Source organism: Silene latifolia, chromosome X (assembly GCF_048544455.1).
Source record: "Silene latifolia isolate original U9 population chromosome X, ASM4854445v1, whole genome shotgun sequence".
In the NCBI taxonomy this organism is placed as follows: Eukaryota; Viridiplantae; Streptophyta; class Magnoliopsida; order Caryophyllales; family Caryophyllaceae; genus Silene; species Silene latifolia.
The window spans coordinates 335,548,382-335,573,843 of NC_133537.1; the positions used below are offsets into that span (position 1 = coordinate 335,548,382).

At 36.1% G+C, this 25,462-nt stretch overlaps 4 protein-coding genes across 11 annotated transcripts; all 4 read left to right on the forward strand.

Moving 5' to 3' along the window:
* Nucleotides 1–787: 787 nt before the first annotated feature.
* Nucleotides 788–17,223, forward strand: LOC141618974 (agamous-like MADS-box protein AGL80). 8 transcript variants are annotated; one of them, XR_012531553.1, is made up of 9 exons: nt 788–1,028; nt 1,942–2,012; nt 5,126–5,163; nt 8,286–8,394; nt 9,843–9,881; nt 12,541–12,659; nt 13,857–13,894; nt 16,263–16,460; nt 16,914–17,223. XR_012531553.1 is itself a non-coding variant. In XM_074436021.1 (8 exons), exon 8 carries the CDS (start codon nt 15,348–15,350, stop codon nt 15,945–15,947), a length of 600 nt encoding a protein of 199 aa, XP_074292122.1. In that variant the 5' UTR covers nt 788–1,028; nt 1,942–2,012; nt 5,126–5,163; nt 8,286–8,394; nt 9,843–9,881; nt 11,048–11,138; nt 12,541–12,659; nt 13,857–15,347; the 3' UTR covers nt 15,948–16,139. The 8 variants fall into 8 exon arrangements, 5 of the variants coding, with proteins under 5 accessions (XP_074292122.1, XP_074292120.1, XP_074292123.1 ...); XR_012531552.1 differs by having other exon boundaries at nt 16,358–16,460; XR_012531554.1 differs by lacking the exons at nt 16,263–16,460; nt 16,914–17,223 and adding an exon at nt 15,566–15,651.
* On the forward strand, nt 3,369–4,412 carry LOC141618977 (agamous-like MADS-box protein AGL80). The gene has a single exon (XM_074436025.1). It carries the CDS (start codon nt 3,792–3,794, stop codon nt 4,308–4,310), a length of 519 nt encoding a protein of 172 aa, XP_074292126.1. The 5' UTR covers nt 3,369–3,791; the 3' UTR covers nt 4,311–4,412.
* On the forward strand, nt 11,145–12,522 carry LOC141618976 (agamous-like MADS-box protein AGL80). The gene has a single exon (XM_074436024.1). It carries the CDS (start codon nt 11,396–11,398, stop codon nt 11,993–11,995), a length of 600 nt encoding a protein of 199 aa, XP_074292125.1. The 5' UTR covers nt 11,145–11,395; the 3' UTR covers nt 11,996–12,522.
* A 5,255-nt stretch (nt 17,224–22,478) lies between the features above and the next one.
* Nucleotides 22,479–24,743, forward strand: LOC141618978 (hydrophobic protein RCI2B). Its single transcript, XM_074436026.1, has 3 exons — nt 22,479–22,643; nt 24,182–24,269; nt 24,474–24,743. The coding sequence occupies exons 1-2, from the start codon at nt 22,560–22,562 to the stop codon at nt 24,263–24,265; spliced, it is 168 nt and encodes a 55-aa protein (XP_074292127.1). The 5' UTR covers nt 22,479–22,559; the 3' UTR covers nt 24,266–24,269; nt 24,474–24,743.
* Nucleotides 24,744–25,462: the final 719 nt, after the last annotated feature.

The following is a 25,462-nucleotide window of genomic DNA, read 5'->3' on the forward strand; positions in this document are numbered from 1 at the left end:
TGATGTTTTCATTTAACTTTTTGCAGTCTTTTAGGTGACACTTTGACCACGTTTCTTTGCATCTATATAGCCCCGTAATATTTCTGTCCAAGATATATTTTTATAAAAACATTGTTTATAGCAAATGTAAATAACTTTATGCCTTCTATAATGTTCCACAACTTTCTAAATATATATGGTCGAAGTTTGCAAATTTGACCTTACAAAGCTAAAAGAGAAAAACATAATATTATGAAAGGATTTTAAAAATAAAAATTTGTAAATACCGTGCAAGAATTGCACGGGATTTACACTAGTATAGTAGTAAAAGATCTCATCACCTCCATTAACCCGCCTTTAGTATCGCAAAATATATATCCTCAACGATTGATCCTAGCTGACAAACTCGACCCGGCTTGATATCTACCCGACAAGATTGATAACCCGACAATTATTAAGCTTTTGATTTAGTGTTTAACTAGTTTAGATCCCGCGCAATAAATGCGCGATATTTATAGAGTTACTAATATAGACCTCGTGCAATATATGCACGGTATTTATAGAATTTTACTTTTTAGTGTATTATTTATAGAATTTAAATTGACAATTCACTTATTTTTCACGTTTCTCCTTAATGTATTTTGATTAGAGAAGTAAATAAAAATTTAAATAATAAAATGAATATTTTTTTTTTGTTTTTTACCGAGAAATTAATAATGTTAATTTATAAATATTTACTAATATAACCCAATATAACCCGATATAACCCGATCCAACGGATTCAATTGCCAATACTCATTGACTCAGATTAACCCCCAAAAATATGTACTCCCATACACCATACTCTCACACCATACTCTCACAATTTGTGACGAAAGTTTCTCTTTTTGATAGTTTTTCTTGAAATTGATCTTTTAAAAATGCCTTCCTAGTTCATACTAACAGCAGCTAGTATGGTGTTGATGATGCTGAGGAATAGATATGGAGTGTGATGCTGTTGCATGCAATACTAGCGCTAGTATACATACCCTTGGATTTGCCATTTAAAGGTATATATTCACTATTTCACTTATTATTCCAGTCGCGGATTTTGAAATAAATAATACGGGGCCGAGTTTTGAATACAGGGCCGAACGCTCATTTTTTCACGACATAATTAAAGTCCTCCACTTAAATTGCCGCTTAGGTTTTCACCCAAAACAGCTGATGAACTTAGATTTTGTGATGTTTGTTAGACAGAAAGTTATACTTCCTCCGTCTTAATCGCTTGTTTACCTTTGATTAAAATATTCGATACTGACTAAGACTATAATAGGTAAACAAATGATCGGGGACAAAGGGAGTAGTAGTTCTATTCTTTCTATCAAGGTTTAATCTCTAATTGTAGCCTTAGTGAATTTCAGTAGCTGTTTTTTCTGATTCTTTGGCTGCAGATAACTTGTGTCAATCTATTGGACTATTTCTTTAGATTTTAGAGTAATTCATCGTCTTGTTCGAGATTAATTTAGGTGGATACGATTTTATATACGAGCATTTCTTGAAGAATTAGCCTCTATGCATTGTTGCAGCATAATATGACTCTCTGTTTCAGACTTTCATCTGTGTTTATGCAGTATCTGTTTGCTGCTTAATAGGCGATATTGCGATAATATCAGTGATGATTCCTGCAAAGAGTCGTGTTTTCCGATAATTTGGGTTCATTGAGAGATTATTTATTTCATTTTTTTGCAAGATCTTTTGCCAAAATAGAAACTTTTTGAGGTGCTGATGCTGCCTGAATTTTGTATTAGATATCCTTTCTATATGACACTGACAGTGATTACCCGTTACCTTGCCATAGACGAGAGTCATTGAGATACTAGGGTTATGCCTTCGTTGTTGTAATATCGGTTTCACTGTCTAGATTTGAGCTAAATAGCCGACTGATTATGGTCTTCTTCTTTTGGCATTGCATTGTTGCAGATACCGCTGGCAGGATTTTGATCGTATGAGGGTCAAGATGTTTGTTGGACAGAACATTGTTTCCAATCAAGGTTTGATTTTCTCATTGTTGCTCTGTGAACTTAATATTGTAGCTGGTTTTTCTGATTACAAGGCTGCTGATATATTGTGTTAGGTGTGGCTTTATTGGATTTGGATAATACTTTTTTGGGCATCCTACGGTCCGCGATCCTATAAGTTAGCGCTAAATGTTCTATGTTGTATTTCATGAGATTTAAGTAGAATTTTTTTTAGGAGTTAGCCAATGTAGAGAGTGATCCCAAGGAATCTTTTGAGCGGTTCAAATATGACTTGTTTTGAACCCAAGTCCTGTACAAGCATATTGCATCTCATGTGAATTTAAACAAGCATTTCTCGTCTTATGACCTTATTTGATGCCAGGGCTTGTTCGTTAAAATTATTTATGAGTTCATGGCATTACATCGGCATTACCTTATTTTCCTTCTCTGAACTGATTGTTTACGCGTGTGCAAGTTTAGGGGCTTACTCTTTGTTCATCGTTTGTTGATTATTACTTCTATGTTTTGTTTCGTCTTTTGTAATAGCATGTATTCTTGCATGGTCTGCATCCGAATCTAGGAAATGTGACTTAACTGAAATTACAATCACTCGTAGAACGATTTTCAAAGTCGTGCCTTCCTTTGGGTTTAGCTTCTCAATTCTCATATGAGAAGGCATGCTAGAATCTCTCAGATGTGAAAGAGGGCACACTTAGCCGCTAAAAGCTCTTTAAATTCGGATTACTGTGACAAATGCAAGGTTTTTTAAAAAAAATTTCCCTTCCTGTATCTTAATGTTCCTGTAACTTAGTTCAGCTTCCTTCATTATTCTTTATCGGATGCCGGGCATATTCCGACTTCTAAACCTTTCAATGATATTCAAGAATTTTCATTTACCAACTTCCGGTCTAGTTGCTTTTTCTCACCACACTTCACCATAATATTAACAAAATATTCTGTGCAAAATGCTGATTGTCTGAATACATGTATGTTGAAGAATATTACCCCGCATAAGGCCACCAGTTACTTTTAAATGTTTTTCAGAATATGGTTCACCGTTTAAAGTGTGAAATTTTGAATATTTTCTCATCTTTGTCTTGATGGTAGAGTGTTACGATTGGTGGGATTATTGTGTAACATAAACCAGTTTCCTTTTTTTATTCCTCTTATGCCATAAATTCTAACGGAACTAAATATTCGCTATCCAGATATCGAGTACATTCCAACCTCTACTCCTTTACTTTTACATTCAAGAATATTCAGTTACCAGCTTGTCAACTTACCCTAGAGTTAAAAACTTTCATTTCTGATAGCAATTCTGATTTCTGCTGGTCTAGTAAAACATCCCGTGGAGCATCCTGTAGTGTATTGCCTTATAGGATGCGAGGTTGCATTTTTCTAAAACATACATTTATCCCGACAATCAGCATTTTGTGTAAATATCAGTCTCAGTCCAAAATAACTTCCTTATAGGCAATCTTTAGACGGTGGATAATTGATGTTATCTCTTACGTACCAAAAATTCTTAAGAAGGAAATGTATCCTCCAGGTTCATTGTATCTCCGTATGGTTCTCTTATAGTAAACCATCATTTGCTGTCTCTACAATATCAGTTCAGATATGCTATCAAAACAGGGTCTGCATGATCCCAGTTTCTGTAAATGTTCAGAACTGATTTATTTCTCGCATTCCTGATTTGCCCTATATAAACACGTACTATCAACCCTTTACACCATCAACTCGATAAAAAGAATTTCACTGCTGCCTGGCCATTTGATAGTTAACGCAAGTCACGACTTTGCTTTAGTCAAGATGGCCAGGCAAAAGGTGAAGCTTCAGTACATTGAGAATAACACAAACAGGAAAGTAACTTACAAGAAAAGATCGAAGGGCCTTCAAAAAAAAGCTGAAGAATTACACATACTGTGTGGTGTCGACGTCTGTGTTATAGTGTACGGGCCCTATGACAAGGACCCTGTCGTGTGGCCCATTAGTCAAGCAGAAGCGGTTCGCATTCTTTTAGAGTACAGGAGCAGGCCAGAAATGGAGCACACACAAAGGAAGTTCAGCCAGGAGGCTTACTTGAAGCAAAGTGTAGCAAAGTCCAAGGATAAGTATGAGAGGCTTCTTATGAGGAATCGTGAGGTAGAAATGGAAAATCTTATGGTTGACCTCCTCTGTGGAAAACCAATGCAACAAGTCCCCTATAATGATATAGGAGACTTGACATGGGTAATCGAGGACAAGAAGCGGAGTGTGAGGCACCACATTGAAATGCTGGAGATTGCTGCTGGCAATGCTCCTGCTGCTAATCTTGCTGCTTATCAGTAACAGGCTTAGCCTGTTTATCTATTTATTTGCTTCTATATGCTGTTGTAAACCACAGTTATTTTAGGTGCTTTTGTTTTGGTGAACGTAACAAGAGTTATAGTTGCGACTTGTGTCTTTATTTTCTTCCAATTAATAAACGAGTTATATTTTATGTCACCCACAAATTTGAAACTTACTTAGAATTGTTAACATTCATAAATGGTCTTTCATTTGCGAAACAGTTATTATCTTATGAGACCGTTACACGCCATACAACGGCCTTACAGTATCTTTAACACCTCATTTAGTAAGAGCAATAATTGAGATGTACAAGCATTACAAGACCGTTGTACAACGGTTCTTCCAGTGAACATATAGAAAGCCGTTCATTGCTCATCATTTTTCAATTGCCTCTTTCCCTCATCTGCAGAGTGTTAATGTGTTGTATTATGTTAAGGATTTTAGAACTTTCTGTGCTGTTATTTTCTTATAGCCAAAAAAATAGACGATAATTGGCCGATATGGCAATATTTGACCGATACTCCGTTATGTGACCAATACTTAGACCATTAGAAGCCAAAGCCAAGTAAAGCCGATTGTAGATAGATACTGCTTAATGTCTGATAAATCATAATGTTAAACATGCCGCCACATCATAGTACAGCAGCGTGATAGCAGCTGATACCGCGATTTAATACCATGATTGGGTTTATACCATCTGAATGATCTATTCCGCATTTCTACTAGATTTGACGTTATTTAGAATTTTATTGTGGAGATTTGAACAATTAGCTAACGGGTTGATTGTGTTGTTCTTCTTGCATTGAAATGTGCAGGTGCTAACCGACTGATTCGAGAAAGCTGTTTTGTCGAGGTTCGATTTTCTCGTTGTAGCCTTAAAAAACCTTCATTTAGTAGTTGGTTTTTCTGATCATTTTATTTGCTGCTGTTGTCTTGTGTTGTTCGTTGTCTTACTGCAATTAGATCCTAGACTAAATAATACTCTTACGGAGTCTTAACTCTTACCTAAGATATTTTGTTTAATATTAGTACCAGTACTTGATCAATAAGTTAAATCCTAACTAATGGAAATAATGGAGAGCTTGTTATATGGTTCAATACTTGATTTGGTTTGGGAAACGGGTTTGAGTATGTAGAACACTACCTAACGTACATGTTCCCAAAAAAAATTTGAAATAGGAATTTACGGTGAAAATTGCTGAAATTTTGAAAGAAAAAAACTACTATTCTGGAGCTTATTGGTTCTGAATAATGATTGGTAGGTATGCCGATTGCCGAGTAGCATAAATCGGTTTCCTTTTTTTTTTTCTTTTTTTTTTCTTTTAAGTCGTAAATTAAAGTTATCAAATGTCGTTCACATTCCGACATCTAAAGGGTCTAATTGATATTCAAGACTTGCCATTTACCATAGAGTGTGCAAATTCTTGACTTTCTAACAGCAACTCTAGTCTCTAGATGCTTTCTTTCATCATATTCATTAGTACGGATAAAAGCCTTACATTGAAATTTACAGATATTAAGTCTCCCTTAATCTTCATAATTTCAACTGATATTTCAGCTTGGGTGGTAAAAGTTGTCTGGCTAATGTGTATCTTAGACTGGAGGACTGTCCTTTTACACACCTGTAACGATACCTGTGCGAATGGGTGGTAAAACTTGTGCGGCTTAGGAATTGGTTAAAGCCTTAAAGGACACTAGCTATACCGTCGGGATTGGTTTGTGCTCCTATATACTTGGCTCTCACACTTAACATTATACGTGACAAATAAAACAGTCTGTGTTTCTCGAGTATATTATTATTCAATTCAAAGTCGTGCTTTCCTTTTAGTTTTAGCGTTCTTTTATGGAAGGGCATGCCCCCATGATATGATCTCTTTCATGTGAAAGAGGGAACTCGTTACGGAAGATTGTCGCTAGTAACGGTTTCCCATATTCTGATTCACCACAAAATCGCTGATTTTTTTCCTAATATCTTTCTTTTTTTATCTCGATATATCCAAATCATGATTTCCGGGAATGTTGGTGCAACATAGATTACTTCCCTTTTTCCTTTTATGTCGTAAATTTTAATAGGCGTAAATCAGCGTTATTTGGATTCTGGATGTCGATCATATTCTAGCCTCTAACCTTACAATTAGACGAGATCATCATATCTATTACGTTAGTGTTCCGGACTCTCATCATACTGCCGTATTTACTGATTTAGTTGCTTCCTCTCTCACACCGAATAATGTTAGCCAAACATACATTACCTCAGTGGATGCAATGAGGCGATTTCAAACGTTCATTTTTATTCCGACAGTCAGCATTTTTTTAGCAGTATCTATTTCCGTCCAAATAATGTCTTCATTCTCCGTCTTCAGGCAGTGGATATAGATGAACTCTTTCCTCCCTTGTTTCTTACCCATCCAATGTCCTTAGGAGGAAAGATGTCAGCCAAGTTCATTGTAATCGGTAAAGGTTCTTTTATAGTATGCCATCATTCGATGTCATTACAAAATCAGTTTGATATATTATCAAAACTGAATATTCATAATCTGTGTTTCTGAAAATGTTCGGAAATGATTTTCTGTACCGCATTCTAAACTAGCCCTATTTAAACCCATTCTATAAACCCTTCAAACCATCAGTTTAACAAAGGGTGTTTCACTAAAACCTGGCCATTTTATAGTATTCCTCAATCACCCAAAAAAAAAAAAACTCTACGAAATGGCCCGGAATAAGGTGAAGCTTCAGTACATAGAAAATAATTCAGCCAGGAAAGTAACTTACAGAAAAAGAGTGGAAGGTTTGATGAAAATAACCAAAGAACTCAATATACTGTGCGATGTTAACCTCTGTAGCATCGTTTACAGTCCCTATAGCAGGGTTCCTGTCACGTGGCCTGAGAATCATGATGAAGTTAAGCGTGTTCTGCTGGAATACAAGAGCAGGCCTGAAAGTGAGCATGAACAAAGGAAGCTCAACCACGAGGGTTTCTTAGAACAAAGTGCGAAAAAATCGGGTGAAAAACTTGAGAGGCTGCGGATGAGGAACGTTGAACTTAAGATGGAGAATGAAATGGCCAACCTCGTTTTTGGAAAGCCTATAATTCAAATCCCCTATGCTGACATAGAGGAATTGGTATGGGTTATAGGGGACAGGCTAAGGACTGTGGAGAGCCTGATCAAGGCGATAGAGGAATCTGAAGCACGGAATCAAGGTGCTGGACAGGATGGTCCCTCTCACTATCAGCACCAGCCCTAGTCTATTTCCTATTATGTTTTTTTTTTTTTTTTTCATGCTAATGTACTCCGCAGTTCCAGAGAGTGTTTTTTTTACTAACGCAACACGTATAATTGTTGCGAGTTATGTTATTTTAGTTATTGATGTTACTTTTATGTATGGTCTTTGGTTCGTTTGAATCTTTCTTTGGCATGCTATTGGATTAGTTACGTGCGTTATAATTCGACGAGTGGCCATTATCGTCTTTTATTGGAGAAGTTTGTCTTTGTGTATCTCGCTCCTCGCCATACTCTATTTTCATCTCGCTCCTCGCCATACTCTATTTTCATCTTGACATAAGCGCTTGTTCTTTTTAGATTTTTTGTGTTCACTGTCCAACACGCAATAAATCAAAATGGCTCACTAAACTGGTTGTGCTTCTTCCTCTTGTGAAGTTGCGGTCATTCAATGTAGCTCTCTTTGGCATTCTTTATCTTTGAAGTTAGTTTCTCTGTGTATCCTGCTCCTCCACATACTCTATTAGTCTATTTTCATCCTGACATAAGCGCTTGTTCTTTATAGGTTTTTTGTGTTCACTGTCTAACATGCACGCTAGCGTATTACCAAGTACCCAGTACTTGAGTAAACCAAATATCATGAAAGACATAAGCTACTGAAATTATATGACAAAGCAGTGTTATTTAAAATTTGTTGCAAGTCATCAGATTTAGTATCTTTTCCTTCTGAGCTTTGACATCGTGCATTTCTCAGGGTCTTGAACTTGCGACTTCTTGTCAAGCCAGATCAATTCTCCTTCAGTTGATGGATGTGCTAGTATTAAAGTAATGTCATGTTTCAGCAGCTGCTCTCTACTACTCAGGTAACACTTTAAAAGCTCACTTTGGCATTCTTTTTTCTTTGATGTTTGCGCAGCTTGTCCGGTGTTCAAGTGTATCTCGATCTAAACTGTCTTTTCTTTGATTTTGGTTGAAGCATTGAATTTGCAAAATTAATGACCTGTGTTAAGATTATTGTTTTCCAAATAGGGTTGTGGTATATTGTTGCTTCTCACTGTAAAAAAAAATCGAATGTAAAATTATAGGATAGTCGGGGACGAGGCTCAAACCCCGCTGGTTTTTTACGTTTATACAAATTTCAATAGATAAACTGTTGAACTTAGAAGTCAAAGATATCAAACCTAACCTCCTTATTTTTTGCTCCGAAATCTGTCACAAATTAAGACTTGTAACAAGCTACAAGGCTACAAGCCCTATGCCTTTTATGTGGATGAGGACATGAAGTTTCCTGTGGCTGTAATGAGCCGAACTAAGTTCAAACACCAGATCTAGTATTTTTAGGGATGGGGAAGGGGATAATTTAGATGTACAAGCATTAGAAAACCGTAAAACAGTAGAAAAATCTACTGTTTGAAAGAGAGTAAAACGACCCGAAATCCCAAGAGCTAATCTAAAATCACCTACTCAATTGACTAACATAGCTGCTGCTTATCTGCCTGAAGTCGTGTAAACTAAAAATGAATTAACAAATATGAAGCAAGACCTACTCCATCCCATCCCAAGAATATTTGAAGAGATTTATCTCCAGTCACCAACCTTGGCATAAAAGAAAAGTAAGAACTGATAAATAACACATAAATCAAGGGCTATGCGGATCCTTAGACGTATATGTAATAGAATAAAGATGGACCAAGGTACTTATGAATGTAACCACAATTAACATCACTAGTGTGGCGATTTTTTAAGTGAGAGTATAGAAAGCTATTCATTGCTGATCATTTTTCACTTGCATCTTTCCGTCAATCCGTCCCGTGGCAGAGTGTTAAATGTGTTCTATTTTAGATTTTAGTAAGTTTTCTCTAATGCTGACAGCCTATCATATATTCCCTTGATTACTTGAGAAAGTTATTAAGTGTGGTATTCTGTTAATGAGGAAGTCAGTGGCGGAGCCAGAATTTTAAGTAAGCGGGGGCAAAAGTGTAATATTATAAGGGAACCTCGAAAAAATTCGGAAATTTTAAGTGCCCCCCCCCCCCCCGATCCACCACTGTGAGGAACTCTATTGGGCTCATGGTATTAAAAAAGTGCCAGTACGTGACACATCGGTCGTTATGTCAAGGATTTTTGAACTTTTCGCACCGTTATTTTTTTTATTTATGAAGATTTGCTAAAAATAAACGATATTTGGCCGGTATGGTGATATTTGGCCGCATTTCTACTAGATTTGACGTTATTTAGAGTTTTATTGTGGAGATTTGAACATTTAGCTAACGGAGTAATTGTGTTGTTCGTCTTGCATTGAAATGTGCAGGTGCTAACCGATTGATATCAGAAAGCTGTTTTTGTGGAGGTTTGATTTTCTCGTTGTAGCCTTAGAAAAACTTTCATTTAATAGTTGGGTTTTCTGATCATTTTGCTGCTGTTGTCTTGTGTTCATCCATTGTCTTACTGCAATTGGATCCTAGAGTAAATAACACTCTTACCCAAGATATATTTTTTACTATACAGGACTTGATCAATAAGTTAAACCCTAACTAATGGAAATAGTGGAGAGCTTGGTTATATTGTTCAATACTTGATTTGGTTTGGGAAACGGGTTTGAGTATGTAAAACACTACCTAGCGTAAACCAGAAAGAGGAATTTTGTAACTTGCACTATGTTTCCAAAAAAAAATAATTCAAATAGGAATATACGGTGAAAATTGCTGAAATTTAAAAATTCCTGTTCTGTAGCTTATTGGCTCGGTGAATCATGATTCGCAGGTATGACGAGCAGCATAAATCGGCTTCCTTTTTTTTTTTTTTTTTTCCCTTTTATGCCGTAAATTTGAAGTTATTTGCTATCCAAATGTCGTTCACATCCCGACCTCTAAAGGCTCTGATTGATATTCAAGACTTTCCATTTACCATAGAATGTGAAAATTCTTGACTTTCTGACAGCAACTCTAGGTGCTTTCTTTCATAACCAAATGCCCATATTAAGTGTCCCTTCATCTTATAATTTCAAGTGATTTTTCAGTTTGGGAACCCGTTAAGGAAGATTGTCGCTAGTAACGGACGAACGGTTTTCCATATTCTGATTCATCATAAAATCGCTGATTTTTTTTTAATATCCGTCTTTTTTCTTATCTCGATATATCCAAATCATGATTTCCGGGGATGTTGGTGCAACATAGATTACTTCCCTTTTTTCTCTTATTTCGTAAATTTCAATAAACGTAATTCAGCGTTATTTGGATTTTGGATCTTGGATGTCGATCGAGCATATTCTAGCCTCTTAACCTTTTAGTTAGACAAGATCAGCATACCATTACGTTAGTGTTCCGTACTCTCATCATACTGTCCTATTTGCTGATCTAGTTGCTTCCTCTCATCATACTGCACAATGTTAACTAAACGTACATTACCTCAGTGGATGCAATGAGGCGATTTCAAACGTTCATTTATTCTGACAGTCAGCATTTTTTTAGCAGTATCTATTTCCGTCCAAATAATGTCCTCATTCTCCGTCTTCAGGCAGTGGATATAGATGAACTCTTTCCTCCCTTGTTTCTTACCCATCCAATGTCCTTAGGAGGAAAGATGTCAGCCAAGTTCATTGTAATCGGTAAAGGTTCTTTTATAGTATGCCATCATTTGCTGTCATTACAAAATCAGTTTGATATGTTACCAAAACTGAATATTCATAATCTGTGTTTCTGAAAATGTTCGGAAGTGATTTCTTTACTGCATTCTAAACTAGCCCTATTTAAACCCATTCTATAAACCCTTCAAACCATCAATTTAACAAAGGGAGTTTCACTAATACCTGGCCATTTTATAGTATTCCTCAATCACCCAAAAAAAAAAAAAAAAATCTACAAAATGGCCCGGAATAAGGTGAAGCTTCAGTACATAGAAAATGATTCAGCCAGGAAAGTAACTTGCAAGAAAAGAGTGAAAGGTTTAATGAAAAAAACCGAAGAACTCGGAATATTATGTGATGTTGATCTCTGTAGCATCGTTTACAGTCCCTATACCACGGGCCCTGTCACGTGGCCAGAGAATCCCGCTGAAGTTAAGCGTATTCTGCTGGAATACAGGAGCAGACCTGAAATTGAGCATGAACAAAGGAAGCTCAACCACGAGGGTTTCTTAGGACAAAGTGCCAAAAAATCGGGTGAAAAACTTGAGAGGTTGCGGATGAGGAACGACGAACTAAGGATGGAGAATGAAATGGTGGACCTCGTTTTTGGAAAGCCTATCGTCCAAGTCCCTTATGCTGACATAAGCGGATTGGTATGGGTTATGGAGGACAGGCTAAGGACTGTGGGGCGCCTGATCCAGGCAATAGAGCAATCTGAAGCACTGAATCAGGGTGCTGGAAATCAGATGATCGGAGGTGTTGGTGCTATCATGGGTGGCAATGTGGGTGCTCCATTTGTGGAACAGGCTGGTCCCTCTAACTATCAACACCAGCCGTAGTCTATTTCCTTATATGTTTGTTTTCATGCTGTTGTACTCCACAGTTCCAGAGAGTGTTTTTGTTTTCCTAATGCAACACGTGTAATTGTTGCGAGTTGAGTTATTTTAGTTATTAATGTTACTTCTATGTATTGTCTTTTGTTCGTTTTGAAAGTTTCTTTGGCAAGCTATTGGATTAGTTCCGTGCGTTATAAGTCGACGAGTGCCTCTTATCCTTGTTTATGGGTTAAGTTTATTTCTGTGTATCCCGCTCCTCGACGTACTCTATTTTCATCCTGACATAATTGCTCGTTCTTTTATGTTTTTTTTTCGTCTTCCGTTCATTGTCCAACATGCACATTAGCGTATTCCCAAGTAAGCAAGTACCCATTACTCAAGTAAGCCAAATTTCATGAAAGACCTAAGCCACTGACATTATATGACAAAGCAGTGTCATTTAAATTTTGTTGCGAGTCATCAGATTTAGTATTGATCTACGGAATTGATCTGGGTTCGATTATAGGGCAAATATTTCCTTCCAAGTTTTAACATTGTACCTTTTTCAGGGTCGTCCTGAACTTGCGACTTCTTGTTAAGCCAAATCGATTCTCCATCAGTTGATCGATGTGCTAGTGTCAATGTCGTATCCTGTTTCAGCAGCTGCTCTGTAGTCTGCACTACTCAGGTAACACTTTAAAAGCTCACTGCGGCATTCTGTATCTTTGATGTTTGTGCAGCTTGTCCGGAGTTCAGGTGTATCTCAATCTGAACTGTCTTTGATGTCGAAGCATTGAATTTGCCTAATGACCTGTATTAAGATTATTGTTTTCCAAATAGGGCTGTGTATGTTGTTGCTTTTGACCGTCAAAATAATCGTATGTAAAATTATAGGATAGTCGGAGACGAGGCTGAAACCCTGCTGATTTTGAAGTTTATACGCAATTTCAATTGATAAACTGTTAAACTTAGAGGTCAAAGATATTAAACCTAGCCTCCATATTTTTTGCTCCAAAATCCGTCACAAATTAAGATTTGTAATTATCTACAAGCTTTATGCCTTTTATGTGGACAAGGACATGAGGTTTCCTGTGGCTGTAAATGAGCCGAACTAAGGTCAAACACCAGATCTAGTATTTTTAGAGGCAGGGAGGGTGATAATTGAGATGTACAAGCATTAGAAGACGGTAAAATGGTGGAAAAGTCTACTGTTTGAAAGTGAGTAAAACGACCTGAAATCCCAAGAGCTAATCCAAAATCACCTACTTGATTGACTAGCATAGCTTTTATAGGTGCTTTATCTGCCTGAAGTCGCGTAAATAAAAAATGAATTAACAAATATGAAGCAACACCTACTCCATCCCATCCCAAGAATATTTGAAGAGAGTTATCTCAAGTCACCAACATTGGCATAAAGAAAGTAAGAACTGATATATAACACATAAATCGAGGGCTCTGCGGATCCTCAGACGTATATGAAATAGAATAAAGATGTAACCACAATTAAAATCACTAGTATGACGGTTTTTATTTGTTTATAAAGATTCGCCAAAAATAAACGATATTTGGCCGGCATGGCGATATTTGACTGATACTCCATTATTAGACCAATACTTAGTCCAGTAGAAGCCAAATGAAGCCAGTAGAGATAGATACGGTTTAATAGCTGATAAATCATAATGCTAAACATGCTACCGTATTATAGTACATCAGCGTGATTGCAACTGACATCGCGATTTAATTGTTCCATGATTGGGTTTATACCATCTGAATCGTTTGTTCCGTATTTCTGGTAGATTTGACGTTATTTAGAGTTTTATTGTCGAGATTTGAACAATTAGCTAACGGATTGATTGTGTTGTTCTTCTTGCATTGAAATCTGCAGGTGCCAACCAATTGATTTGACAAAGCTGTTTTGTCGAGGTTTGATTTTCTCGCTGTAGCCTTGAAAAACCTTCTTTTAGTAGCTTGTTTTTGATCATTTTGCTGCTCTTATCTTGTGTTCATTCATTGTCTTACTAAAATTAGATCAGGACTTCATTAATAAGTCAAACCCTAACTAATGGAAATAGTGGAGAGCTTGTTATATGGTTCAATACTTGATTTGGTTCGTGAAACGGGTTTGAGTATGTAGAGTAGAACACTTCCTATCGTGAACCGGGAAGAGGAACACTATAATATATACTGTGTTCCACAAAAATATTTGAAATAGGAATTTACGGCTTAAATTGCTGATATTTTGAAGCAAAAAAATTCCAATTCTGTAGCTTATGGGTTCTGACTTCTGAGTCATGATTTGCAGGTATGCCGAGTACCATAAATCGGCTTTTTTTTTCTCTTTTTTTTTTTTTCCTTTTATGCTGTAAATTTAAAGTTATTTGCTATCCAAATGTCGATCACATCCCGACCTCTAAAGGCTCTCATTGATATTCAAGACTTTCCATTTACCATAGCATGTGAAAATTCTTGACTTTCCCTTTATCTTATAATTTCAAGTGATATTTCAGTTTGGGTGGTAAAAGTTGTCTGCCTAATTAGTACCCTTACACTTGAGGACTGTCTTTTTACACACTCTGTAACGATACCTGTGCGATTGGGTGGTAAAACTTGTGAGGCTTAGGAGTCGGTTAAAGCCTTAAAGGATACTATCTATACAACCGGGATTGGTTTGCGCTCCTATATACTTGGTTCTCAGAGTTAACATTATACGTGACAAATAAAACAGTCTGTGTTCTCGAGTACATTATTATTCAATTCAATGTATGTCTCACTTTCTTTTTAGATTTAGCTTTTCACTTATGGAAAGGCGTGCCGCATGATATGATCTCTTTGATATGAAAGAGGGAACTCGTTAAGGAAGATTGTCGCTAGCAACGGTTTTCCATATTCTATTCACCACAAAATCGCTGATTTCTTTTCAAGCATCCATCCTTTTTTATCTCGATATATCCAAATCATGATTTCTGGAATGTTGGTGTAACATTGATTACTTCCCTTTTTTCTCTTATGTCGTAAATTTCAATAAGACGTAATTCAGCGTATTTGGATTCTGGATGTCGAGCATATTAACCTTTTAATTAGACGAGATCAGCATACCGTTATATTTGTTGTATACCGGTAACGTTCTTTTATGGTACGTCATCATTTGCTGTCATTACAAAATCAATTTGATATGTTATCAAAACTGAATATATGCATAATCTGTGTTTCTGTAAATGTCCGGAAGTGATTTTGTTACCGCATTCTAGACTAGCCCTATATAAACCCATTCTATGAATCCTTGAGAACATCAATTTAACAAAAGGAGTTTCACTACTATCTGACTGGTTGACCATTTGATAGTATTTCCTCAATCACCAAAAAAAAAAACCACGAAATGGCCCGCAAGAAGGTGAAACTTCAGTTCATAGAAAATGATACCGCCAGGAAAGTAACTTGCAAGAAAAGAGTGAAGGGTTTGATGAAAAAAACCAATGAACTGGGTATTTTATGCGATGTTGACCTCTGTAGCATCGTTTACACTCCCTATAGCGCGACCCCTTTCACGTGCCCTGAGGATCAAGCTGAAGTTAGGCGTATTCTGCTGGAATACAGGAGCAGGCCTCAAACTGAGAATGAACAAAGGACCCTTAACCACGAGGGTTTCTTAGGACAAAGTGCTAAAAGATCTGAAGAAAAACTTCAGAGGTTGCAGATGAGGAACGTTGAACTTCGGATGGAGAATCTAATGACCGACCTCGTTTTTGGAAAGCCCATTGTCCAAGTGCCTTATGTTGACATAAAGGAATTGGTATGGGTTATCGAGGACAGGCAAAGGACTGTGGATCGCCTGGTCCAGGCAATGGAGCAATCTGAAGCATTGAATCAGGGTGCTGGAAATCAGATGATCGGAGGTGTTGATGCTATCATGGGTGACAATGTGGGTGCTCCCTTTGCGGCAGAGGCTGGTCCCTCTAATTATCAGCACCAGCCCTAGTTTATTTCCTTAAATGTTTGTTTTCGTACTATTGTACTCCACAGTTCCAGAGTGTTTTTATTTTCCCTAACGCAACACGTATAATTGTTGCGAGTTATGTTATTTTAGTTATTAATGTTACTTCTATGTATTGTCTTTGGTTCGTTTGAATCTTTATCTGGTATGCTATTGGATTAGTTACGTGCGTTATAAGTCAGACGAGTGCCTATTATCCTTGTTTATGGGAGAAGTTTGTTTCTGCGTATCCCGCTCCTAGATTTACCCTAAGCTACTGAAATTATATGACAAAGCAGTGTTATTTAAATTTTGTTGCAGGTCATCAGATCTAGTATAGTATCTACGGACTTGATGTGGGTACGATTATAAGGTAAATGTTTTCCTACCGAGTTTTAACATTGCACATTTTTCAGGGTCTTGAACTTGCGACCTCTTGTTGAGCTAAATCGATTCTCCATCAGTTGATCGATGTGCTAGTTTTAAAGTCCTGTCATGTTTCAGCAGCTGCTCTTGCAGGTAACACTTTAAAAGCTCACTTTGGCATTCTTTATCTTTGATGTTTGCGCAGTTTGTCCGCAGTTCAAGTGTATCTCAATCTGAACTGTCTTTGATTTCGGCTGATGCATTGAATTAGCAAAATTAGTGATCTGTATCAGGATTATTGTTTTCCAAATAGGGCTGTGTGTATCTGTTGCTTCTGACTGTCACAAATAATGGACGTAAAATTATAAGATAGTCAGGAACTAGGTCAAATATATCAAACCTAGCCTCCTTATTTTTTGCTCCAAAATCTGTCACAAATTAAGACTTGAACTCCGTAACTAAGTTCAAACTTGGTGGGTTGACGCTTAGCAGGATTGCAGGAATGGTTTATAATGAGTCGTGACTCAGCCTCGGCTAATTCAAGAGTCGTAGCTTGTCTGAACTCGACTAGGCTCATAATTCTGGATACCAAATTTCATTTTTCAGATTTGATATGCCGGAGACTTGTTTACTAATGTCCGATGTAAACATTCAGAGCAAGCCGCAGCCATCAGTACAATGTCGCCTTTGCTCGGGTATCCATTGATGCCTTCTTGTCCAAGAACAATTTGTCGATTGAATAAGTCTGCTAAGAAACCGTCTTAGAATTAACGTGGTCGGTTTTATTTGTAATGTTGCCTTTCTAAGTTGTCTATTTTTAATTTCTGCATCACATGATAGCATTCATTCCTAGATACAGCATTTTCAGGCGTTCAATAGGGAATGGTCGGTCGTATATTTCTCTAATAATTACTCCTCCTAGTTAAAGGGCATTGTCTTATTATGCTGAACATGTTCAGGATATCATCTCCATCGGCAATTAGGTGCTGTTTGGCCCGGCTTTTAGAAGTGTTTTTCCACTGAATAAGCACAAGTTAAAACAATCAATTTTGAAGAAGTTAAAACAACTTTTAAATTCAAAAGTCAATTTTGGGAGCCAAAAATAGTGCTTCTAGTTTTTACTTTTATTTTATAGATTTTTAATGCATAAATGACTGCTTTTATGTTATAAAGATGTCAAATAAAATAAAATTAATACTTATTAATTCATATTTTTTTCATTTTCTACAAATTGGGACCCATCTTGATATACTTTTTAACAAAAAATTTCATTTTCCATCCGCTTACGTAAAAAGTGTTGTTGAGAAGTCGTTTTTTGTAAAATGTTAGGTCAAACAACAGTTTTATCAAGAAGTAGCTTATTAAAAACTCATTTCTAAAAGCAAAAACAGTTTTCCTAAATCGAGGTCAAACATACTCTTAGTAAGGTTACGATTTTCATATTACAGTGTAAAGTCTACCTAATAAAAAAGCTACGGAGATGGAGTTGGGTAGAAAAGTAAACATTGTTCAAGAGACAGTTTTATAGCTACATGCCTACATTAATATGGTTACCGAGAACACCCAAGTTTTTTTTTTTTTTTTTTTTTTTTTTTTTTTTTTTTGGTGACGAGGGGTTTTAATCCCCCGGGCCCAGGCATTCCGGCGTCACCACCTGGACCATGTAAACCACCCCAATTGGGGCCGTCGAGATAACCGCATGCAATTGCTCATCCGTGGGTTCGAACACGGGATCTCGCAATTCTTGCCTTTGCAAGCTTTGAGGTTACCCAAGTCTACCACTAGACTGCAAGCACTTGGTTCACCCAAGTTGTTATGTTAGTGCATGAGTACACTAATCTAAACATTATTTATTTACCTTTAATTAAAATACATTTAGGGGAAAAAAAATGGTAAATGGCTTTATGTACGATGAAATGTGATGGAGGTGATAAAGGATACGGAGTACTTGAGATGAGATGCCGGGTGCCCTGGATCTGAATTCTGCAGCACGTGAGGAGATGATTCTTTAGGGCTTGTTTGGATAGCAAAATAGGAGGGAAAGGGAGGGGAGGGGGATAGAGGGAAAGGAAAGGGAGGGGAGAGAAGGGGAGGGAGAATGGAAAGTGCTTGTTTGGATATATTTTTCCTCCAAATCTTTCCTATTGTGGAGGGATTTTGATTTGCCTTGAAAGAGGGAAAATGGATCCCTCCAAATCCCTCCCCCCTCCATTTCCCTCCACCCCATTTTGTTATCCAAACAAGGGATTTTGTATCCCTCCCTTCCTCTCCCCTCCCTTTCCCTCCCAATCCTCCCATCCAAACAATGCCTTAGTGTCGAGTATGGACAGCCCTATGCTCTTATCCATACGTGACTTGTGAATGTAAATTGTTAACAAGCTACTCTATTTGATTTGGTAGAACTAGAGCCGGTAAAAGCTGATCTGACCTGAGGAATTCGACCCGACTGCCCAAAATCCGATTCGATAAAATCCGGAAATTGGGTGAATCGAAATCGACCCGACCTGAATCGATCCGACCTGTGGGCCGTGACCCGATATAATTCAACCCGATGGATGATCCGATAATAAATTAGCTTGATAATGGTATAAATAAATCAAATTGACATTTATCTTAATTGTTTTCATTTAAAACTACAATTGATATACCTATATAGTATTGTTTAAACATAAAATTAACCATCAAAAACTAAATACATAAGATAAAATATACTCTGATAACCTGACCCGACACTGACCCGCTAATAACCCGACCCGACTTGCCACCCACTGATGACCCGACCCGATGATGACCTGACATGAACTATAACCGACCCAACAAGTCAGTGACCTACACAACCCAAACCCGACATGACTCGATCCGCATTAACCTGAATGACCCAATTACCACCTCTAGATACAACTTACAAGTTTTCATCTAACACGGCATAATTTTAGGAGTCGTCAAATATCATACTATTACTTCTTGCACAAATTCTCATTGAAGACATGACATATCCGTCACAAGCTGAAGACGATACCATTTTACCTCATAATGTACCCACTTTTTCTCTCTCTGCAACACTATTCATGTGGTCCCCTTTCTCCACTAACCCATTTTGTTACCATTTTATCTCACAAAATATCCGTCACAAATGGTAACCCGTCACAAGGGAGACCAATTGTACTTCTTGAGTACGAATAAGTGTATTATCTTCCCTTGAATTTAGACAGACTTGGTAAAAACATAATGAATAATCTAACTAGATACTCTCTCTGTCTCGATTATTTGTTTACCTATTCTATTTATTAGTATCTCATTTATTTGTTTACCTTTTTTTTTATATTGGGAATACTTTTTAAGGGTAATTTGATCATTCACATAACCTATATCCACTTCTCACTCAATAACAACATTCATAAATTGTCCCCTCCCGCGCTCCTTGGTCTTTAGCCATATTCTTTTCAGCTTAACTTGACCTCTTATACAACTCATTTTTAGCCTCCTTTAATTCATCTTAGCTCAATTTAATTCAGCTCTATATATTTTAGCAAATTTCAATTCAGCTTTATATATCTTAGTAAATTTCTATTCAGCTCCATTCGGCCAAAAACACACACAAAAACATAGCCTTTGTGCTAAAACTAAAGATAAACAAATAACCGAGATAAAGAAAGTACGTAATAAATGAACTTGAATTTCAATCTCACCTGAGACTCAAATATTTAAGTTGGGAATTTACATTACTCCTAAATAATTCGATAACAATAAATCAGAAACTCAAATCCGAACTAATGGTACTTCCTCCATTTCATTCAATTCCATACATTTGTTTTATACACGTATTTCAATGCTCGTTTTCTTTTGTTCATATTTTTAGTTACATATTAATAAAAATTGTAAAAATAATTTACAATGTACTCGGTAAGAATTAAAACAAGATCTCACTTAACTATATTTTTTGCTATATATTAGAAGCAGGGGCGAGCCCACACTTAGCTAAGGTGTAGCATATGCTACACCAAAACAAAAAAAATCCTTGAGAAAATCCATCTTTGCTACACCATTAAATGTCCATGGTGGACTAGTTTTGTGTTAGTTTAATGCCTTTTCTATTTTTCAATACCCTATCCCAATGTTTATATACGGTGTATTATCTACCATTAAATAAATATTTAATGAAGCATTAGTACTCCCTAGTTGATTAGTATGAATTATTTGTTTTAATTGTCTATCAACTTTCTCTTATTGCTTTATACAAAGAAAAATAATGGAGGCCATATATTAAGTGGTAATAATACTTCCTCCATTTCACTCAATTCCATACATTTGCCTTTTTGAACACTATTCATAAGTACGGAGAATTTTCGATACAACTTCTAATATATAGCATAAAATATAGTCATGTGAGATTTTGTTGTAATTGTCTTACCGAGTACCTCGTGAATAACAAATTTTTATAATTTTTACTAATATGTAACTAAAGATATGAACAAAAGAAAACGAGCATTGATATACATGTATAAAGCAAATGTATGGAATTGAATGAAAAGGAGGAAGTAATAAATACATCAAACGTAGAAGATATTTAATACTCGGTCATATTTTTTTTTTATCTTTTATATTATTTGTGAAAAATATTTTAATCAAAGGTAATTAAATGATTGAAACGGAGGAAATAGATATGTCTCTAAGTTAAATACTATGAAGTATTTTTGTATTGACGCTATTTTATGAATTACTCCGTACTAAATAAGATTCATATTTTGATTTGTTATGCTTTACCTTAAACTAGTTAAGATGAATCTTGAATATCATAAGATGGCGGAATTGGGAAAATTATCATGATAATGTCAAAGTTATTAGCTACAAATCACAATTCACTTCATTTATTTTAAAGCAACACAAATGTGCTACTCTAATTTTTGGGCTAATTTTAATGAAATTTGTTGTTTATTTTTTTATTAAAAAATGTAAGTTTATAACAGACGACTAACTATATATGTGCGGTAGCTAACCAAATACTCCGTAATTTTTAGTGCGTTATAATATTGCTACACCATACGAAAAATTCTGGGTCCGCCCCTGATTAGAAGTTTTATCGAAAATTCTTCCTACTTGTGAATAGTGTGCAAAAAGACAAATGTATTTTTTTTTAATGAATCTTTATAGTTTATTCATAAACGACGAAACGTAGCCAGGGGACCAATGACAGTGTTTGGTACTTTGGTTTTAAGTACTGTAAGTCTGTAACAGTCTGGCCTGACCAAAACACTCTGCCCGGCTACCCGTCAAATGATGGGCTGTGATTGCGAATCATATGATCTGTCCTACGGATATACAGCCAAACTTGCATTTCCCCCATGTTTTCCAGCACCGACTTTTTTCTTCTACGTTTGCTTCAGTTTACTTTTTTCCAAACTTCAATTCAGTTCAGCTCAGCTCGATTTATCTCCGCAAATTTCAATTTAATTTAACTTCATTCAATTTAATCAGCTCAATCAGTTCAGCTAAAAAGAACGGGGCCTTAGATTATTGAATAAGACCGCATAATAATATGTGATAGCTCTTATTATTTTGCTGAGTGTTTTTTATATAAAAAAGACCAATCTTGAATAATAGTTATTACGAGTGTATTTCTTAATTATCAAACTAAATGTAGCTCAATGATAGTTAACAGTTGTCAATTTCTAACTATTTTGATATTGATATTATTGAGCAAAGCCATAGAGAAAGTATGAAGTAAATGAGTAATTACACTATACAAATATCCGAATTTTCATAATCGACGTCTCTGTTTCTAACAAGAGTTTTTTTAACGTCTATTGATTCGCTTTAGAATTGTACCATCTATTTTGAATCATTGAGCATGATTCATCCAAATTGTAATAAATACCAAATTTCCAAAACTCTACATATTTAACTGAAACCCGTCAGTAATAAAGTTATAATTTATTTGATATAATTTAAATAAAAATTAATCAAATGAAAATGACGCCAGTAAGGACCAGCATCCCTACTAACCTCCGTCTCAAACCCGTGTTTCACGACCTTGGCATAAAATTAAACAAAATCTAGTGGATGGTTACACATGGTGGTGCACCTCCACTCCCAAATAAAAAAAAAAAAAAAAAATCATTTTCAAAAATATAAAAATAACTGTAAATTGGACTATTCGTATCTCTTTATAAAAACCACTAAAAACCTCACATTTGTAACCACCAAACTACAACCACCACTATCAACGCTACCTAAAAATTACATCAAAGAAAAATGGGGTCAACAGCAACTTTCATTGATATTCTCTTGGCTATCATCCTTCCTCCTCTTGGTGTTTTCCTCAAATATGGCTGTGAGGTACTCCCTCCGTCCCGATTACTTGTTTTTTCTATTCTTGTCTCCTGTAAAACGATTTTACTGTAACATTAGTAGAAGGAAGTTACTTTCAATAGGGTTACTTAAGTAAAATGATACTTAGGTTTATTTTTTTTTTTTTTTTTTTTTTGGTGTCTAAGAGGGGCAAAGCCCCGAAATTAACTACGAGCTATTACACGGGGAATAGCCACCCCAAAAATGTCCTCCCTAAGAATATGGCTTAACTCACTAGAAGGAGAATCTAAATGCGTAATTAAAGTACTAGAATTGACTCCCTTATTAGCAAGGAAATCTGCAGCTCTGTTTGCTTCCCTATAATAACTATATAAAACCGTTTTACACTTGAATTTGTGAACAAATAAATAATTGTGACGAAGTGTATATTTTGTTTTTTTACTAAAATGCCCTTTAAATCTTTATCATCGTGTTCTTTATATATTGGAATTATTACGATTTGGGTTTGTTTATAAGTAATATAATGTTTAGTGGCGGAGCCAGATTTCCCATAAGGGGAACCAGAAATATCGGGGGTGAAATGGTAATATCATAAAGTAAACCTTGGAAAATTTTGAAAATTTTAGCTAAGGAATTCGAAATTTCCAATTTTCAGATAAGTTAATTACTAGTAATAATTAACAATGTTCGGCATAAAATTTCTTTATTTATTGCAATATTTCGTAAAATTAACTGTACTATGTTAAATGCTGGCAATTTTGGCATTAGTTTTCAAAAACCGACAATTTTTTAGATTATGGTAGGGCGTCACCAAATGGTGCAGTCTTGGTACCAATCACATGCTTTATTAAGATCCATCATTTTAATGGTCATTACATTTTAAATGTGCGATACCTACCAGTCAACCACTAGTCACGCTATCTCATTTTCCTAAGGTTTTCGAGTTTCAATTATGTTAGACTTTCTAAATTGCAAGGAATGCTTGATCAAGTTGGAAAAATTGCACTGTTTGACCCAGTTTAGTTTGTGTATTGTTTAGTTGCTCTCAACTAATTAACTTAGCAAAAGCAATGATATTTTATTCGAGTCGTAGATCAAGTCATTTGGGGTGGAGATAAAAAAGTCTACTGTAAAACCGTTTTAAAAATATACATTTCACCATTTTATAATTGCTGGCGAATCGATGTGACATAGGAGTACTTGATAATGGCATAGTAGTAGAAAACAAAGGATGTTAAGGCGCGTTCTTTTGGACCGAAACTTATAGGATCTGAACTGACTGAACTTATATGATCTGAACTGAACTTATCTAAGGTAAACTTAAATTAAGTGACCTTAAGTTCAAAAGAACAGGGTCTGGGTGGTTTCAGTTGTGGACGTAATTTTCATCATGGTTCATCCGAAATAACCTACTCCGTATATGTTTTCAACACGGATAAGCGTAGTTACCTTCAATTCAGACCCCTGTATGGTACCATAGGCGGAATTTTTTGAGCGTTAGGCGAATTAATGTCATTCAATCAGAATAATGTTAATTGAGATTTTGTTGTTGAATGTTATTGCAGATGGAGTTCTGGATCTGCTTGATTTTAACCTTCTTCGGATACCTCCCTGGAATCATCTATGCCGTCTATGTCATAACCAAGTGATCATGTAATGTCCCCTTCCATCTATACCTTCATTTGATTCGTCGTTTTTTTCAAGGTTATCTTTTTCAATTAGTCCTTTAATGACTGATTTACAAATAAACTTGTGTAAGACCGTCTTTTGTGAGAACTGGTGTATTGTTTTTCCTTCTAAAGCCAACCGATATCTTACTTACACTTTTGGACAACTTTCCCTTGTTTAATATTTCAGGTGCGATAGTGGAAGTCGGATTAACCGTAAAAATATGTGAAGTTAGGTGCTCATTCTTTGTCTATGGTTTGGTGATTCGTGATTTTTCGCAGCTTTCGTCATTGATTTGTGTATCGGAACCTATACTTCCGTGTTTTGTTTTGTTTTGTTTCGTCTTCGTGTAATACTATTCTGTAACAAGTAATCTTTACTTGGTTTGTGCTCTTATGTAATACTCCATACTCTGTACTTGTTGTTTGTATTTCTCAATGAATGTGGATATTTGACTTATTTGGTTTTTATTGTTTCTTCACTACTTAGCTTCTCCACATGTCACTTATTTTAGCTGGTAAAGTCACGAGAGGTTGTCTTCATGTGCGCGGTTCAAATCTCATCAAAGAATATATTTACCTTTGCGACCCCCTTAAAGGTGTAGCTTCTCGTATGAGGAGGCATGCTATTGTGAGGCAAACCATTATACTACGGAGTAGTTACTACTTACTACAAAAATTATTACCACTACTGCTACTGCTACTGCTACAAGTGTTCCAAAATTCAATTAAGCTGCTACAGCTACTACTACTCGTAATCCCCGCTTTATTACGAATAGGGACACTCGACCGAGTAAACTCGAGACTCGGCAGAGTGTGTCCACTCGACCAAGTAGGTAAGTGACTCTTGACAGTCCATTTTGCTTGTATTAGTTGTATACATGTAATCCCCGCTTTATAACCCATAGAAAGCCACTCTTGACAGTCCATTTTGCTTGTATACAAAATGGCTATGATTATTATGGCCTGGGCTTTCGTATAACCTGTAGCAACCGTTTCAAGTCCTTGATAGGCACGGAACATACTATTCCGGCGACAAATTTTTCCACTAGTCACGAAACCCAACCACACGGCTAGAAGAAATGGTCAAGAACGAGCAAATAATGCAAAAAAAAAAAAAAAAAAAAAAAAAAAAAAAAAGGAGAAAAAAAATTACAATAGAGAAACAAAGAATAATTG

Coding starts and splice junctions, on each gene's coding strand:
- LOC141618976 (XM_074436024.1), top strand. CDS start 11,396: ATGGCCCGGAATAAGGTGAAGCTTCAGTACATAGAAAATGATTCAGCC.
- LOC141618974 (XM_074436021.1), top strand. CDS start 15,348: ATGGCCCGCAAGAAGGTGAAACTTCAGTTCATAGAAAATGATACCGCC.
- LOC141618978 (XM_074436026.1), top strand. CDS start 22,560: ATGGGGTCAACAGCAACTTTCATTGATATTCTCTTGGCTATCATCCTT. Junction 22,644..24,181: donor TCCTCAAATATGGCTGTGAG/GTACTCCCTCCG, acceptor ATGTTATTGCAG/ATGGAGTTCTGGATCTGCTT.
- LOC141618977 (XM_074436025.1), top strand. CDS start 3,792: ATGGCCAGGCAAAAGGTGAAGCTTCAGTACATTGAGAATAACACAAAC.